The sequence below is a fragment of the Colobus angolensis genome, unplaced genomic scaffold (assembly GCF_000951035.1).
Source record: "Colobus angolensis palliatus isolate OR3802 unplaced genomic scaffold, Cang.pa_1.0 Scaffold482, whole genome shotgun sequence".
NCBI classification, from domain to species: Eukaryota; Metazoa; Chordata; class Mammalia; order Primates; family Cercopithecidae; genus Colobus; species Colobus angolensis.
Window position 1 is genome coordinate 367,357 of NW_012118288.1, and position 16,563 is coordinate 383,919.

At 45.2% G+C, this 16,563-nt stretch overlaps 1 protein-coding gene across 1 annotated transcript in view; it reads left to right on the forward strand.

The window, feature by feature from the left end:
- LOC105524044 (leucine-rich repeats and immunoglobulin-like domains protein 1) overlaps nucleotides 1-16,563 on the forward strand; it is a gene marked incomplete at its 5' end in the record, with an annotated part of 113,240 nt that overhangs the window by 76,937 nt on the left and 19,740 nt on the right. Inside the window, 3 exon segments of the mRNA XM_011959136.1 lie at nucleotides 1,545-1,616; nucleotides 2,408-2,479; nucleotides 6,351-6,514. Of these exon segments, the coding sequence (XP_011814526.1) occupies nucleotides 1,545-1,616; nucleotides 2,408-2,479; nucleotides 6,351-6,514 (308 nt within the window).

Genomic DNA, 16,563 nt, shown 5'->3' on the forward strand with positions numbered 1-16,563 from the left:
GGGGCTTCCTCTCCTGCCCACCTGAACCCCATTGCCTTGGACAGACCTGTTGACGCTGAGAATCCCCAGGAGTTGGCTCCCAGCAATCAGTGTTCTTAGCAAGCCTGTTAGATCCTGGTGTACCTTAAGATTGACAAGTCCATGAAGCTCATGGTCAGCACTGCCTTCGGTTGTTCCCTGGTATTCTCCTGTGCCGTCTGGATTAGAGGGAATGCCTTTGGTGGGTTCTCACCAGAGAACATGATAACAGGGAGGGGAAAACTCAATTCTCTTCATTCCCAGCGCCCCACCCTAGGGGCTCCCCTGCAAGGAAACAAGCTTGCCTTTAGATCACACAGTGCGGTGGAGGAGGCATGCATTTCTTCCGTGTGTTCTGCAGGGCACAGACTTTGGTTTGTGGGAAAGCTCTTAACAGTTATTGCTAAGGCTTGAATCGGAGCTGCCTGGAGGCAGGAACCCCTTCTCATGGGCAGGCAGTCCAGGCAGGGGACAGGCACTAGTGATAACCTTGGAGGCTGGCCCACTGACATCATATAAAGTCTGGGGTATAGCTGAGGAGCCAAAGCACTGGGGCATGGCCTGCAGGCCCTGAGGGGTCCCTCTCATAGGCAAGGATACAGCTCACCATGGCTGTGTGCTGGCTGCCAGGACATCTCAGGTGCAGAGAGCTGTGGAGCCAGCTTGATGGATGCCTGTTTTCCTGTCCTCTTCTTGCCTCTTTTGGGAAACTGTGTTCCTAGAATGCACTTTTCAGAAGTGGGTGGCAGTTTGGGGGTTTTTGTTCATTTGGTTTTTGTTTGTGACAAATTCCCATTATGTTGTCCAGGCTGGAGAGCAGTGGTGCGATCACGGCTCACTGCAGCCTCCACCTCCTGGGCTCAAGCAATCCTCCCACCTCAGCCTTCTAAGTAGCTGGGACTACTGGTGCGTGCCTCCACGTCCGGATAAGATTTTATTTTTTGTAGAGACAAGGTCACCTTATGTTGTCCAGGTCTCAAACTCCTGGGATCACTTGAGCCTCCTCAAGTTGAGGCCTCCTGCCTCAGCCTCCCAAAGTGCTGGGATTACAGGCGTGAGCCGCCATGCCCAGTCATGGGCAGCAGTTTTAATTCCGAAGATTTTTCTTTCCTTTTTTGACTCAGCTTCCTCTCACTGAAATCATAACCAGTCTCATCTCTCCTGCAAGGCCATCACTAAACTTCACCATCCAAGCGTGGGTGGTCCTTGGAGAAAGACCGGGCCAGACAAGGTGATTTCCACCTGACACTGCAGGGGCCTTTTTTAGGCCACACGGCGCATGCAGTTCCAGCCTGTCATCACTATTAAGTTCTAATAAAGATAAAAGCATTTCATTTCAGAAAGGGTAAGGCCTGTGTGCTTCAAACCCGTAATCTCAGCGCAGGTCAGCTTTCCACCTGCCGCTCACTGGACAGACTTATCAGGTAGCACTACCTTAATTGTGTGTTTTCTTTCTCTTTCTCTCAACCCTTCCTTGTTTCTCTCTCCTTCCCTGGCCTTAATTTCTGGATGTTTGGAAACTATAGGACTCTGTTTGGAAACAAGATCAAGTCTGTGGCTAAGAGAGCATTCTCGGGGCTGGAAGGCCTGGAGCACCTGTGAGTATCTCACCAGCCCTGCCCTGAGGCACAGGCCTGCCAAATGTGGCTGCCGGGGAGTTCTGCTAGCAATTTAATCGCATCTTTGTAAACTGAGAAACAGGCTATTTGGAAACACCAGCTGCTTCCTTCTCATTATAAGTCAGCTTCAACTTTGGCCTTTATGTTGCCTCTGCCAGGAACAGTTACAGAACATATGGCCAGTGGGTGTGCTCCCAGTTAATTCAGTTGGTATTTGGATAAATACCCTCCCCCCTCCTGCTGCGCAGCCTCACCCCTGCACCAGCTCCTTCATGGACCCCTGGCCTCACTGCCTCTTCCACCAAGGTGCTTCCTCCTAGCCAAGCCTGTTGCCTCCATTAAAGCAGCTTAACAATGCAGAGTAGGTGCTGGGCTGAACCAGTTTGGTGTGGTTCCTTCTGAGACCCTGGGAGGAAGGGGACAGAGCCACCCCTGAGACATTCATGCTGTTGCCATCTGGGGCGGATGCCTCATGTATGTGATTCTTAGTTTATTTCTTCTTTGAATCAAGGTTGACTCTTACCTTTTTTTGGGGAGGTTTTTGCTTTTTGGGCGGCCTTCGGCCCGGTTGGGTTGTTGCCTTAGGGTTGGTTGGGTTCTTGGTTCCTTTTTTGGGTTTTTTTTGTGTTTGGGGAACCACCGGCCCCTTTTGTTGTTTGGGCCCCGGTTTTGGTTGTTCCTTTTGGTTCTTTTTTGAACCCAGGACTGTCCTGAAAACCTCTCAGGTTTACCTAGGGTTTCTTTGTATAAGTATGTATGTTCTGTTTTAGGAACCTTGGAGGGAATGCGATCAGATCTGTCCAGTTTGATGCCTTTGTGAAGATGAAGAATCTGAAAGAACTGTAAGTGTCTGGATTCCCTGGGTCTGACTGATGGGAACGGAGACTTTCAGAGTAAGAAACTTCTGCAGTTGCATTATGCTCACTTGTTAAAAGGCCACATGGTACATATTTTGGATTTTGTGGGCCACAGGGTCTCTGTCATGACCACTCGATTGTGTCATTGAGGCAGAAGGCAGCCATAAACAATACATAAGCAGGTGGGTGTGGCTGTGTGCCCATAAAGTCACATTGACAGAAGCAGGCAGTGGGGCTGCAGGCCGAAGCTTGCTAACCACTGTTCTAGACAATGTGAAATATACTGTCCTTTATAAAGTGGATAATCACCCCTTTAATTATGTCAGGGATGAGTTTCCATCTTCTGGGCTTGTTTACAATGAAGGCCTGTGTTGAGAGGGGCTCCTTCAGAACCTGGGGGGCTGTGAGCAAGGCCGAGTTCTGGAGGGGATGGGATGCTGAGGGGTGCGGTGGTGTCTGCCCGTACCATTTCCCGGCTTTCTGGGCACGGTTCACAGGTGGTGGTGCTTCCACCGTGGACTTGGACCGTGGGCTCTTGAGTGACAAGGCTGGAAAATCTTCCCTGTATCCTACTCTCTGGCAAGGGAGCTAGTCTAGGTCCTCAGGTGTAACACCCAAGTTTCGTTTCTTTTTTTTTTTTTTCTAGACATGAATCTGATTCTGCAGCCAGTAAGTTCTAGCCATGATATCAGTTCCCTCAAGGGGTAACTTGGTTCCTAGAAGTGCTGACAGAATGGCAGATGCCAAAGGACAGTCCTCTTTTTGCCCTGGCCTCATCCCTATTCCCCGAGGCCACTCCTGATGGACCCTCAGTTGGGGCAGGGAGGCTGAGAGTGGGAAATGTCGTGCATTCCCCGTAGCTGAGAACTGAAGCAGGCCGGGTGACACCGCTCTGAGTGAGGAAGGTGGCCTGGGCACTTGCCCTGTGACGTTCAGCGTGCTGGGAGCCTCAGGCCTGCTGAATAGATACCGTCCTTGCAAGGGTTGGATCTTGGAGCGGGCATCTGTGATGGGTACATGGAGCTCAGGGCCCTGCAGACAGCTGTTCCGTGCCCAGGGCCTTCCGTCTTCCAGCCTCAGCAGCTCTGCCTCCATCTGTTGGATGAGACAGAACATACAGAAGGGATTCCATGGCTCTCCTTCCAGAGCAGGGGAGGAGATGATTCCAGACCACTGTGGAAGGCTGGATTCAGAGGTGGACTTGCAGTAAAGCAAGTGGACTGAAACGTTAGTTGTAGAAGACAAGTGGTGGGGCACAGGAGCATTCACTGTGGAATTCTTTCACCTTTTCTGTCTCTGAAACTTTTAGATACAATGTCAGGAGTGAAAAAGACCTGATTAAATTTAAATAGGAAGAGGGTATTTTGAGAGATGGAAGGAGGAAGGGGATAAGATTTTCCTTGGGAAGTTGGGAGGAACTGGACCCTTCCAGAAGCTCGGACCCCCAGTGTGCTTCTGTGTAGTTCTGGAGGCTCAGCCTCGGTCTCCTGCCTGGCTTTGCCATCATTGCTGCACGTACCTAGTTGGGGCTGGCCCTGTGCTCAGTCCTCGGGTGAGAGAAACGGTTAATTCCACTTGGTCGTTTTCTTCTTCATCAGATCAAGTCAGGTTGTACTGTGCACTTAGTCATCCTCTGGGTAAATTTCCACAAGTGACGATTAGAAACACACTTTGAGTTGGAATCATGAAAATGCATCATGTGAGCCAGCGAAGCCCTGGGATGGCCGCAGAAGGCAGTAGAGCTGATGGCGCTGTGCTCTCCATGGGTGGAGGAAGGGCGGCAGGAGCCTGCAGAGCCTAGGGGTTGGAACCCTCACTCCTGCCTGGCCCTCCCCATGTGTCCTCTCGGTCCTAACTTGCTTTTTAGGAACATGCTGTCTCCACCCTGGGTACCCACTGTCTTTGTGGAGTCTGGCCTCCTGTCTGAGGTGGATTTCATGGTGGAAGAAGTAGGAAATCCTCAAAGGCATTAGCCCCACACGTCCAGAGCATGTGTAAGATGAGGCTTAGCCCTTTCCACATGTGTCTGATCAAAGATAAATGTCACATTTGTCTTCCCCAGTTTGTTCCTGTGGTTCAAATGGAATATGCCCTTGTGTCCTGCACAAATGCCTAACGTCGTGCAGGGATGGCCCAGCCTCTCCTCCTAGGCTTTCATGAACAGTGCCCAGGCTGTTCTGCCTGACTGCATGGAAGTGCCCTCTTGCGAGGGAGCTGGAGGTGCTTCTGACAGCGGCGAGTTCTCCATCTAGGCTGAGTTCCCCCATGCCTGGCGCAGCCAGCCCGACCCCCATGCAGGGCACACTCCTGGGAGCTGCCCTCCCCAGGCGCTGCATGGGAATTGGCCATTTCATCAGGGATGGCCGTGACCGCCCTTCCGCCACTTGCGGCGACTCCACGGTAGAACAGCCCTCCAGATAACTCTCAGCAGGATGCTACCTGCCTATGAAATAAAAATGGAAACTCTTAATTCTGATTTTAAGATCTAATATGGGTCAGCATCCCAGTTATGATGCCCTTGAGATCAGTTATTTCCATTTTTGGAAAAACACTTTCCAAAATTATAATGATTTTAATAAGATGCTCAGCTCCTCTAGGGGTGATGGGGAACATGAGGAAGAGTGGATTTGACTTCATTTAGACTTGGGTCATCTGCTTACCTTTCCTTCTTCCTTGCTGTGACAGTTTCTCCGCTCATTTCAAATCTGGAGAGAAATAGAAGAAAATGGAAGGCCGGTCCATTTGGTTGCTTTGCTGATGTCTGAGGACAGTGGTGGGTGGAGAAGGCGGCCAAGGTCATGCTCTTGGCCTGCATGATGTTTCTGGAATTCTGAGCATACCTGTGCCCCCTGTTTGTCGCCAGGTACCAGAGACAGCGTATTGCAGGGAAGCCTGTGTGTTCTCTTTCCCAGTCTTCCCTTATCGTGGACCAGCCATCCTTCTTTAGCTCACAGCTCTGAGGTCTTCCAGGAACAAGGCCGCTAGACTCTTGGTTGACTTATCTTCAAGTGACTCCTCAGGAAGGAATGTCCGCTGAGATGGCGATTCCGATTTCTGTTTAAAAAGCTTATCCTTAGTTGCTGAGAAATGAAAAAGAAAATATTCTCTGTTTTGGTTGGAGCCCCACAAAACTGAAGTTGTGCATTCTCGTGCTCCCTGGGCAGTGGCAATGAACTAACAAGCACTATTTAGGGAGCAGAGCCGAATTCTGCTGGCCCCCTGAAGAAGACTGGTGCAAAGATCAAGGCGCAAACAAGAGGGTGGCACAGGGACGGGGCTTATTACATTTGGAAGTAAGAAAACATGCAGCTTTGCCAATGAAAAGGGAACAGCCATGAGGCAAAAGAGCCCTCCTCAAAACTTGTTGCAGAATTTGGATCAGAGTCTTAGGTTGAGTTTGGAAGCTCCAAGTAGTGTATCAGGAAAGTGGGAAAAACCAGAGAGGGGATGGTGGCACTGTTGGATGTATCAGAGGTCAGGAGACGTCCGAAGGCAGCCCAGGGTCGCACGGAACAGTGTCTGTCCCAGAACATGGGCGAGTTCTATGCTGCTGCTACCCCAGTCGTGGTCCTTGGGTCAGCAGCCCCAGCCTCACGTTCCAGCTTGTTCGATGTGCAGTCATGGGTTCCATTCCTGACCGACCCAGTCAGCAACTGCAGTTTTTCAAAATCTCCGGGTGGGTTATATGCACGGCCCTGGGAAATTGGAGAGGAACTGTGAGAAAAACCATTTCCCCTTCCAGCTTGCTGGTGTTCACTTGAGAAGCTGACTGGAGGTGACTGATCGTTCTGTGTGCGAAGGGAGTATCCCTCCTTTGCGGCTGCACCTGAGGCATCCACTGTTGTGTTTCTTTCAGCCATATCAGCAGCGACAGCTTCCTGTGCGACTGCCAGCTGAAGTGGCTGCCCCCGTGGCTGATGGGCAGGATGCTGCAGGCCTTTGTGACAGCCACCTGTGCCCACCCAGAATCACTGAAGGGTCAGAGCATTTTCTCTGTGCCACCGGAGAGTTTCGTGTGTGGTAAGACTGTCTTTGTAACTCTTTTTCTCCTTCATGAAGGGCGAGGAAGCCAGGAGGTACTCTTCAGTATGGGAGTCATTGCTGTGATCAGAGTAAACCCCAGCCCGTGGTTACAGATCAGCTGCTGGATGCAATTTATTTCTCGCTGAAACCACACACAGTATTTACCGTAGAGTTGCCTCATTATGTGGTTCTTGGAGGACATGCATTTAATCAGAAGGGAGTATAAGTTGGTTCATTTACAAATCAGAATAATCAGTTACAGGAAGGATAGTTCTGTTGTTTCAGAAGGGCTCTGGTGCCCGGGTTTAGCTGTGAATTTACTCAGTGTACGAGGCTGGGGTTTTAATGTGTGTTTCTTTCCAACCTCAAGAATGAAAGGTTAAATACAGGAAGAACAAGTCTCAGGAGAACAGTTGCTGTAGTAAAAATAATTCCTTGATGTTGACTTGTACTCTTGCTGTTTCTCCAAGTCACTGAAATCTGCACTTGCAGCTTTACATTCTTTTTGCCTTCTGATTGCCGGAACATAGCTCTTGCCATCTTTTTGACTGGGAGTCGGGATCCAAGTCTGGTTGCAGAGAGCATGGAAAATGCTGAACAGCTGAAAACACACGCAGGCTAGCTCAGACAGGAATGACAGCCTCACGGTCAGGAAGACATGATCAAAGAATGAGATGAATTTTGAGGTTTTCCGGTTTTTTTTTTTTTTTGCTCTAAGCAGGAGCAAGAGTGGGATTCCCAGGCCTGACTGGAACTGCTGGGCAGATGAAAGTCCCTCCTGCCTTTTGTGCTCACCGGTCTCCCTTGAGCCTTGAGATCCCTGCTGTGAGGATCCTAACCAGGAACTCACCCATCCATATGGGAACCCTTGTGGGCCACTTCTCTCTCCTACTTTCTGGCCATAGCAATAGCCAGTGTGCCTGCTGGAGGCAAGATGCGTGCACCCTCCTTCCATGCATCCACCCCTACCTTCACCATCACCACTTCTGAGAACAGGCCTGCTGAACTTTCTCTGGATCCAGACCAGGGGCACGTCTTAAACACACTGAACATGGCAGCCGCTCTCCAGACTGAGCTTTTCATCTGTCTTACGGAGGCTTCGGTGTGGAATCGAGTGCTCGCTCGCACAGCTCCATTCTCCAGGCACAAAATGGCTGTATAATCCATTGTTCATTGGCCCATTGTCATCAAGTCCTTGACCCTTAAATTGTTTATAGACCTCCCTCAAATGAGGCTTTCTGTCGCTCCCTCCGCTTTCCTGCCATAGGGCAGGCTTTCCCTCTGGGTGAGCCAGGTAGGACTTTGGTAATTACGCTCACCTAGCCCGGAGCCTGTGGCCCTCGCATGTTCTGGATTGAAAGAGTTGTTTATTTCACATCTGTCATCCCCACCCCCACGCTTCAGTTCAAGCCTCCCCGCTCTGAAAACGTCAGGTGTTAATGGGAATCATGAAAACACTTGGCAGAAGATCAAGGTTTCAGGCTCAATGGGAGTTTCCCACTCCTCTTTTAAAAACGGAAACATAACCACTCCACACTCACCAGGACAGCTAGAACCTGAAACTGAGATAACAACAAGTGTTGCTGAGGATGGGGAGAAATCTGAACCCTCCTGCACTGCTGGTGGGAGTGTAAACTGGGCAGCCACCTTGGAAAACAGTCTTGGCAGTTCCTCAGTTCAACATACAGTTACGACATGACCTGGCAGTTCCACTCTTGGGTGTATACCTAAGAGAAATGAAAGTATCTGTTCACACAGAAACTTCTACATGAATGTTCATAGCAGCATTATTCATAATAGCCAAAATATGGGCACAACCCAGGTATCAGAGGATGACGGGATAAACAAGAGGTGGTGTAGCCATACAATGGGATATTCATTAGGCGGTGAAAGGAATCAGTAGTCCTACAAAATGAACGAACTTTGACAATGTCATGCTGAGTGGAAGAAGTCAGCCACAAAAGACCAATAATCTAAATGACATGATAACATTCATAGAAATGTCCAGAAGGGGGAAATCTCTGGAGGTAGAGATTAGGTTAGTAGTAGTTTAAGGATGGGGAGGGATGGAAAGAGAGGGGTAATAGCTAAAATGTACAACATTTCTTTTTGAGGTGATGAAAATGTTGTAAAATTGACTAGTGATGGTTGCCCATATTGGTGAGTATACTAAAAACCATTAAATTGTATACTTTTAGATGAGTGAGTTGTAGTGTAGATGAACTATTCTCAATAAAGCTTTTAGAAAGAAATGTATATATCATAAAAATTTACCCCTTTAAAATGTATATTTTGGTTCTTAAATGTATAAATGGTTTTTATAATAGTCACAACTGTGTAACCATCACTATTATCTAATTTTAGAACATTTTCGTCACCCCTAGAAGGATCCCCATACCATTAGTAATCACTCCCTATTCTCTGCCCCCAGGCCCTTGATAGCACTAATCTCATGTGTGTTCTGGGCATTTAATATAAATGGAACCATACGCTATATGGTTTCTTGTAACTGGCTTTTCTCACTTAGCATAATTTTTAAGCATGTATCAGTACTTCATTACTGTTTTTAACGTCTGAATAAATGAGTTTACATTTTATTTATCCATTTATCAGATGATGGACATGAGATTGTCCCCACTTTTTGGCTATTATGAATAATGCTGCTGTGAAAATTCATATACAAGGTTTTGTGTGATTCTTCTGGGTACAAACCTAGGAATGGAATTGCTGGGTCATATGCTAACTCTATGCTCACCTTTTTTGAGGGACTGCCAAACTGTTTTCCAAAGTGGCTTCGTGATTTTACATGCCCATCACCAATGCATGAGAATTCCAATTTCTCATTTGTGCTCGCATGTGTTATTAGCTATCTTTTTTATTTTGGATGTACTAGTGAGTGTGAAGTAGAGTCTCATGGTGGTTTTGATTTGCATTTCCCTAATGATTAATGATGTTAGGCGTGTTTTCACATGCTTATTGGACATATATATTTTTTTCTCTTTGGAAAAACAGCTGTTTAAATCATTTGCCAGTATTCATTTGTCTTTTCATTGTTTAATTGTGAGAGTGCTTTATGTATTCTGGATACTAGACCTCCATAAGATACATGTTGTGCCAATATTTTCTCCCAGTTTGAGGGCTGTTTTTCATTTTCTTGATAGTTGAAGTGCAAAAGTTTTTAATTTTGATGAAGTTCAACATCTCTGTTTTTTCTCTAATTACGTATGCTTTTGATTTTGTATCTAAGAAACTATTTGCCTGAGATAGGGTCACAAAGATTTCCTCCTTTATTTTCTTCTAAGAGTTTTATAACCTTTGTGTTACAAAGCCCTCTTTTCAAAATTGTTTTGACTATTATGGATCCCTTGCCATTTGCCTATAATTTTTTTGATCAGCTTGTCAATTTCTGCAGTAAAGGAAAGTGGGATATGGGTTGCACTGAATCTATAGACTAATTTGAGAACTATTGCCATCTTAACAGTATTAAGTCTTCCCAATCCGTGAAGATGGGCTATCTGTTCACTCTTTTTTTCTTAGCTTCCTAAAAATGTGTTTCAATCATGTTTTATCATTTTCAGTGTACACATCTTGAACTATTGCTAAATGTATTTCTGTTTTTATTTTTGCTATTATAAATGAAATTCTTAATTTCACTTTTGGAGTTTCAGAAATGAAATTTGCATTGCAAGTATACAGAAATGCAACTGAATTTTGTATCTTGCTCTTGTATCCTGCACCTGTGTTGACGTCATTTATTCTAAGTTTTTCAGTAAATTTCTTAGGATTTTCTTTATATGTGATCATCATGTCATTTGCAAAAAGGTAGTTTCACTTCTTCCTTTCCAGTCTGTATGGTTTTCATTTCTTTCTGTAGCCTAATTGCCCTGGCTAAAAGCTCTAACACAATGTTGAATAAAAGTAGTAAGGGCAGACATCTTTGTCTTTTTTCCTAATCTTGGTGGGAAAGTATTTGACCATTTCTTTCGCCATTAAGTATGATGCTAGCTGTAGATTTTTCAGAGACAACCTTTACAAAATTGAAGCAAGTTCCTTTTTATCCTGAATCTGTTGAGGGCTTCTGTGTTTGTCACGAAAGGGTGTTGGATTCTGTCAGATTTTTTTTTTCTGCATCTGTTGAGGTGATACGAGTTTTTCCCTTTATTTTACTGATAGGGTGTATTACATTAATTTTTGGATCTTAAGCTAACCTTGCCTTTCTGGGATCAATCCAACTTGGTTGTGATGTATCATCTTTATATGTTGTAGGAATCAGTTTGCTAGTGTTTTTATTGAGGATTTTTGCGTTTACACTCATAAAGGATGTTGGTTTATAGTTTTTCTGTGGTGATGGTTTTGTCTTACTGGGAAATACTCCCTCAAATGATTTTCTTAGAGGAGTTTGTGAATGACTGGTAGTAATTCCTGAAATGTTTGGTAGAACTCACTAATGTAGCCATTGGGGTCTGGGCTTTTATTTTTGAGACTGAGTCTTCTTCTGTCACCCATGCTGGAGTGCAGTGGCACGGTCTCGGCTCACTGCAACCTCTGCCTCCAGGGTTCAAGCGATTCTCCTGCCTCAGCCTCCCGAGTAGCTGGGATTACAGGTGCGCACCACCACATCCAGCTAATTTTTATATCTTTGTGTGTCCGGAATTGGTGGGTTCTTGGTCTCACTGACTTCAAGAATGAAGCCGCGGACCCTCGCGGTGAGTGTTACGGTTCGTAAAGATGGCGTGTCCGGACTTTGTTCCTTCAGACGTTCAGATGCGTCCTGGAGCTTCTTCCTTCTGGCGGGTTCGTGGTCTCGCTGTCAGGAGTGAAGCTGCAGACCTTCGCGGTGTTACAGCTCTTAAAGGCAGCGGATCTGGAGTTGTTCGTTCTTCCTGGTGGGTCTGTGGTCTCGCTGGCTTCAGGAGTGAAGCTGCAGGCCTTTGTGGTGAGTGTTACAGCGCGTAAAGGCAGTGTGGACCCGAAGAGCAAAAGAACAAAGCATCCACAGGGTGGAAGGGGACCTCAGCGGGTTGCCGCTGGCTGACTTGGGCAACCCGCTTTTATTCCCTTATCTGGCCCCACCCACATCCTGCTGATTGGTCCATTTTACAGAGAGCTGATTGGTCTGTTTTACAAAGAGCTGATTGGTCCGTTTTGACAGAATGCCGATTGGTGCTTTTACAATCCTTGAGCTAGACACAGAGTCACAGAGGCTAGTTAGCCAGATACAGAGTACCGATTGGTGTATTCACAAACCTTGAGCTAGACACAGAGTGCTGATTGTTGTATTTACAAACCCTGAGCTAGATACAGAGTGCCGATGGGTGCACATACAATCTTCTGGCTACATATAAAAGTTCTCCAAGTCCCCATCCAGTTCAGGAGCCCAGCTGGCTTCAGCCAGTGGATCCTGCGCTAGGGCTGCAGGCAGAGCTGCCCACCAGTCCTGCACTGTGCCTGCACTCCTCAGCTCTTGCGCTGTGGAGGGGACTGGGTGCCATGGAGCAGGGGGCGGGGCCGGTCGGGGAGGCCCAGGCTGTCTGGGAGTACACCCCAGGGAGGGAGCTCAGACATGACGGGGCTGCAGGTCCTGAGCCCTGCCCCGCCGGGAAGCAGCTAAGGCCTGGTGAGAATTTGAGTGAGGCACCGGCGGGCCAGCACTGCTGGGGAACCTGGTGCAACCTCCGCAGCTACCAGCCCGGGTGCTAAGCCCCTCACTGCTCTGGGCCGGCCAGCTGCTGTGTGTGCGGGGCCCCCCAGGCCCGCACCCGGGCCCACTGGAACTCACACAGGCCTGCGAGTGCAGCCCTGGTTCCTGCACGCGTCTCTCCCTCCACACCTCCCCGCAAGCAGAGGAAGGAGGCTCTGGCCTCAGCCAGCCCAGAGAGGGGCTCCCACGGTGCCGTGGCAGGCTGAAGGGCTCCTCAGGTGCCGCCAGAGTGGATGCCAAGGCCGAGGAGGTGCTGAGAGTGAGGGCTGCTAGCACATTGTCACCTCTCATTTGGTATAGTTGGGGTTTCACCATGTCAGCCAGGCTGGTCTTGAACTCCTGACCTCAAGTGATCTGCCCACCTCAGCCTCCCAAACTGCTGGGATTACAGGCGTGAGCCACTGTGCCTGGAATGGGCTTTTCTTTATGGGAAGTTGTAAAATTATTAATTGAGTCTTGTTACTTATTAATGTCTCTTCAGAATGTCTGTTTCTTCTTGAGCCACTTTTGGTAGTTTGTGTCTGTCTAGGAATTTTTACCAGATTATCTTATTGGCATACAGTTGTTTATGGTATTCCCTGTTTCATTGCTGTAAGGTTGGTATTAGTGTGCCCTCTTGCATTCCTGAGTTTAGTAATTTGAGCCTTTTCCCCCCTACCACAAGTCTTTCTGAAGGTTTTTCAGTTTTGTTGATATTTTCAAAGAACCAACTTTTGTTTTCAGTGATCATCTCTATTTTTCTATTTATTTTCATTTATTTCTGTTCTGATCTTATTATTTCCTTCTTTCTGCTTGCTTTGGGTACAGTTTGCTCTTCCTCTTTAAAATTTCTTAAAAGGTTAGATTATTAATTTGAGATCTTCTTTAATATAGGCATCTACAGCTGTAAATGTATAAACATTGTTTCAGCTGCAGCTTCCAAGTTTTGGTATGTTATGTTTTTGTTTTCATTCATCTCAAAGTGTTTTCTGATTTCTCCTGTGATTTCTTGTTTGCCTTTTAGGAGTGTACTGTTTAACTTCCACAAATTAGTTTCCCAGTATTCTTTCTACTGTTAATTTTGAGTTTCATTCCATTGCCATCAGAGAAGATACTTTGTATGATTTCCATCTTTTTTAAATTGATTGAGACTTGGTTTGTGACCTAAAAACTTGTGGTCTATCCTGGATAATATTCCATGTGTATTTCAAAAGAATATTCATGCTGGTGGTGCTTAGTGGAGTGTCCCATTGATAGCTATTAGGTCTGTTTGTGCTTTTTTTTTTTTTCTTTTCTTTTTGAGACAGAGTCTCACTCTGTCACTCAGGCTGGAGTGTAGTGGTGCGATCTCAGCTCACTGCAACCTTCACCTCCTGGGTTCAAACGACTCTCGTGCCTCAGCCTCCCGAGTAGCTGGGATTACAGATGCCTGCCTACCACAGTCAGCTAATTTTTGTATTTTTAGTAGAGACAGGGTTTTGTCATGTTGGCCAGGCTGGTCTTGAACTCCAGACCTCATGTGATCTGCCCATTCAGCCTCCCAAAGTTTTGGGATTACAAGCAGCATGAGCCACCGCGCCCAGCCTCTATTTGGTTTTTATGAGGGGCCTTCGGAAAATTAATGGCAAATGCGTATAATGAAAACACTATGCATAGATTTCCAGATTTTTTTGCACCAAAATAAACGTTTATTAACCTGTTATAGCATGTTTGAATAGCATCTAGTTTGAGGCACTAGGACATCAATTTGAAATGAGTCCCTATCAGAGCAACATGAATTCTGCTAACATTGAAGCAAGAACAAACATCAAATTTATGGTGAAGCTTGGGTGGAAGAATGGTGAAATCACTGACTCTTTACAAAAAGTTTGTGGAGACAATGCCCCAAAGAAATCAGCAGTTTACACATTGATAACTCATATTAAGAAGGCTGAAGATGAAGCCCTCAGTGGCAGACCACCCACATCAATTTGCAAGGAAAAGACAATCTTGTTTGTGCCTAAGGGGAGTGATGATTAACAGCAGAAACAATAGTCAACACCGTAGACATCTCAATGGGTTTAGCTTACCCAATTCTGACTGAAAAATTAAAGTTCAGCAAATTTTTCACTCAGTAGGTGCCAAAACTATTATTACTTGGATCAGCTGCAGAGCCTTGAATGGACATTTTAAAGCAGTGAGAGCAAGACCTGAAGCATTTCTTCTAAGAATTGAAACAGGAGATGAAACATGCCTTTACCAGTACAATCCTGAAGACAAAACACAATCAAAGCAATGGCTACCAAGAAGCAGATGTGGTCCAGTCAGAGCAAAAGCAGACCAGTCAGGAGCAATGGTCATGGCAGGTTTTTTGGAATGCTCAAGGCCTTTTGCTTGTTGACTTTATGGAGGATCAAAAAATGACCACATCTGTTTATTATGAGAGTGTTTTGAAAAAGCCAGAGCTTTAGCAGATCAATGCCTGAGAAAGCTTCACCAGAGAGTTCTCCACCATGACAGTGCTCCTGCTCATTCCTCTCATCAAAGAAGAGTGAATTTGTGAGAGTTTTGGTGGGAAATCATGAGACATCCACCTAAAAGTCCTGATTTGGCTCCATCTAACTTAAATCTTTATAAAAATCTTTAAAGGGCACCCAATTTTCTTCAGTTAATAACCTAAAAAAGACTGCATTGATATGTTTAAATTCCCAGGACCCTCAGTTTTTTAGGGATAGACTAAATGGCTGGTATCATCACTCCAGAGAGTTTCAAACTTGATGGAGGTTGAGAAATAAAGTTTATAATTCCATTTTCCATGAACTTTGTCAAGTCCCCTCATGGTGTTGTTGAAGTCTTCTGTTTCCTTGATCTTCTGATTAGTTCTATCCATTGTTGAAAGTGGGGTATTGAAGTGTACAAACTAGTATTGTTGCACTATTTCTTTAATCCTGTCAGATTTTGTTTTGTGGCGCTCCATTAGGTATATATGCATTTATCATTTTTATGTGTTTCTGATGCATTGACCCTTTTACATTATAAAATATTATTCTGTCTCTGTAGTAAAAAGTCCTGTCTTGAAGCCTATTTTGTCTGTTAGTAGTATGGACACTTTAGTTCTCTTTTGGTGACTGCTTGTTTGTATCTTTGAATCCAAACTGTGTCTCTTATAGGCTATAGCTGGATCTTGGTTTTTTATTCATTATGGTAATCTTTGCCTTTTGATTGGAGTGTTTAATTCATTTTCTTTTAATGCAATTACAGATAAGGTAGAGTTTGCCCATTATTTGTTCTATATGTCCTATCTTTGTTTCATTATTTTTCCATTACTGACTTGTTTTTTATTGAATAGATGTTTTCTGGTGTACTATTTTAATTCCCTGTTTTTTAAATACACACACAGGTATTTTTTAAGTTATTTTCTTAGTTTTGCCCATAGGAATTAAAATTAACATCTTACAGCAATCTAGTTCAAATAAAAATGAAATTAACTTCAATAGTATGCAAAAATTATGTTCCTATTAAGATCTAGTTTTCTTCCTTTATGTTACTATTGTCGTACACATTACATTTTCATTAAGCCCATCAACACAGCTTTACAATTACTGCTTTATGTAGCTGTCTTTTAAATCAGGAGAAGAGAGTTACAAAAATACATGTATCCTGTGTGTTGTATTTACCTGTGTAGTTACCTTTAATGGGATTTTTTATTTCTTGGTGTGGATTGGAGTTGCTCTCTGATGTCCTTTCATTTCAGCCATACTAAATACTCTCCTGGATTTCTTGTGGGGCAGGTCTGGTAACAGTCAACTTGCTTTGTATGTGTTTAAAATAAAAACTTGGGAATGTTTTAACTTCTCCTTCATTTTTGAAGGATGGGTTTTTTTAATACATAGAATTTGTAGTTGAACATCTTTCCTTCAGTAATTTGAATGTCTTCCTACTGCCTTCTGTTCTCTGTGGTTTCTGGTGAGAAATCAGCTGTTAATAATACTGAAGATCCCTTGAATGTGATGAGTTGCTCCTCTTTTGTGTTTTCAAGATTGTTTTTGGCACCTGACAGCTTGACTGTGATGCATCTGGTTTTGGATCTTTGAATTTATTCTACTTGGAGTTCATTAATATTCTTGGATGTGTGGCTGCACATTTTTTCATCAAATTTGGGGCCTTTGTTTTGCAAATACTTTTTCTGTTCCTTTTTCTTCTCCTTCTTGGACTCCCATGATTTGTATGTTGTGCTTGATGCTGTCCCACAAGTCTTTGTGGTTCTGTTCATTTTACCTCATTCCTTTTTCTTTGTTTCTCAGACTGGATAATCTCAGTTGACTGTCTCAAGTTCCCTGCCCCTTCTTTCTGCCAGCTCAGTTCTGCTGTCCAGCCCCTCTAGTGA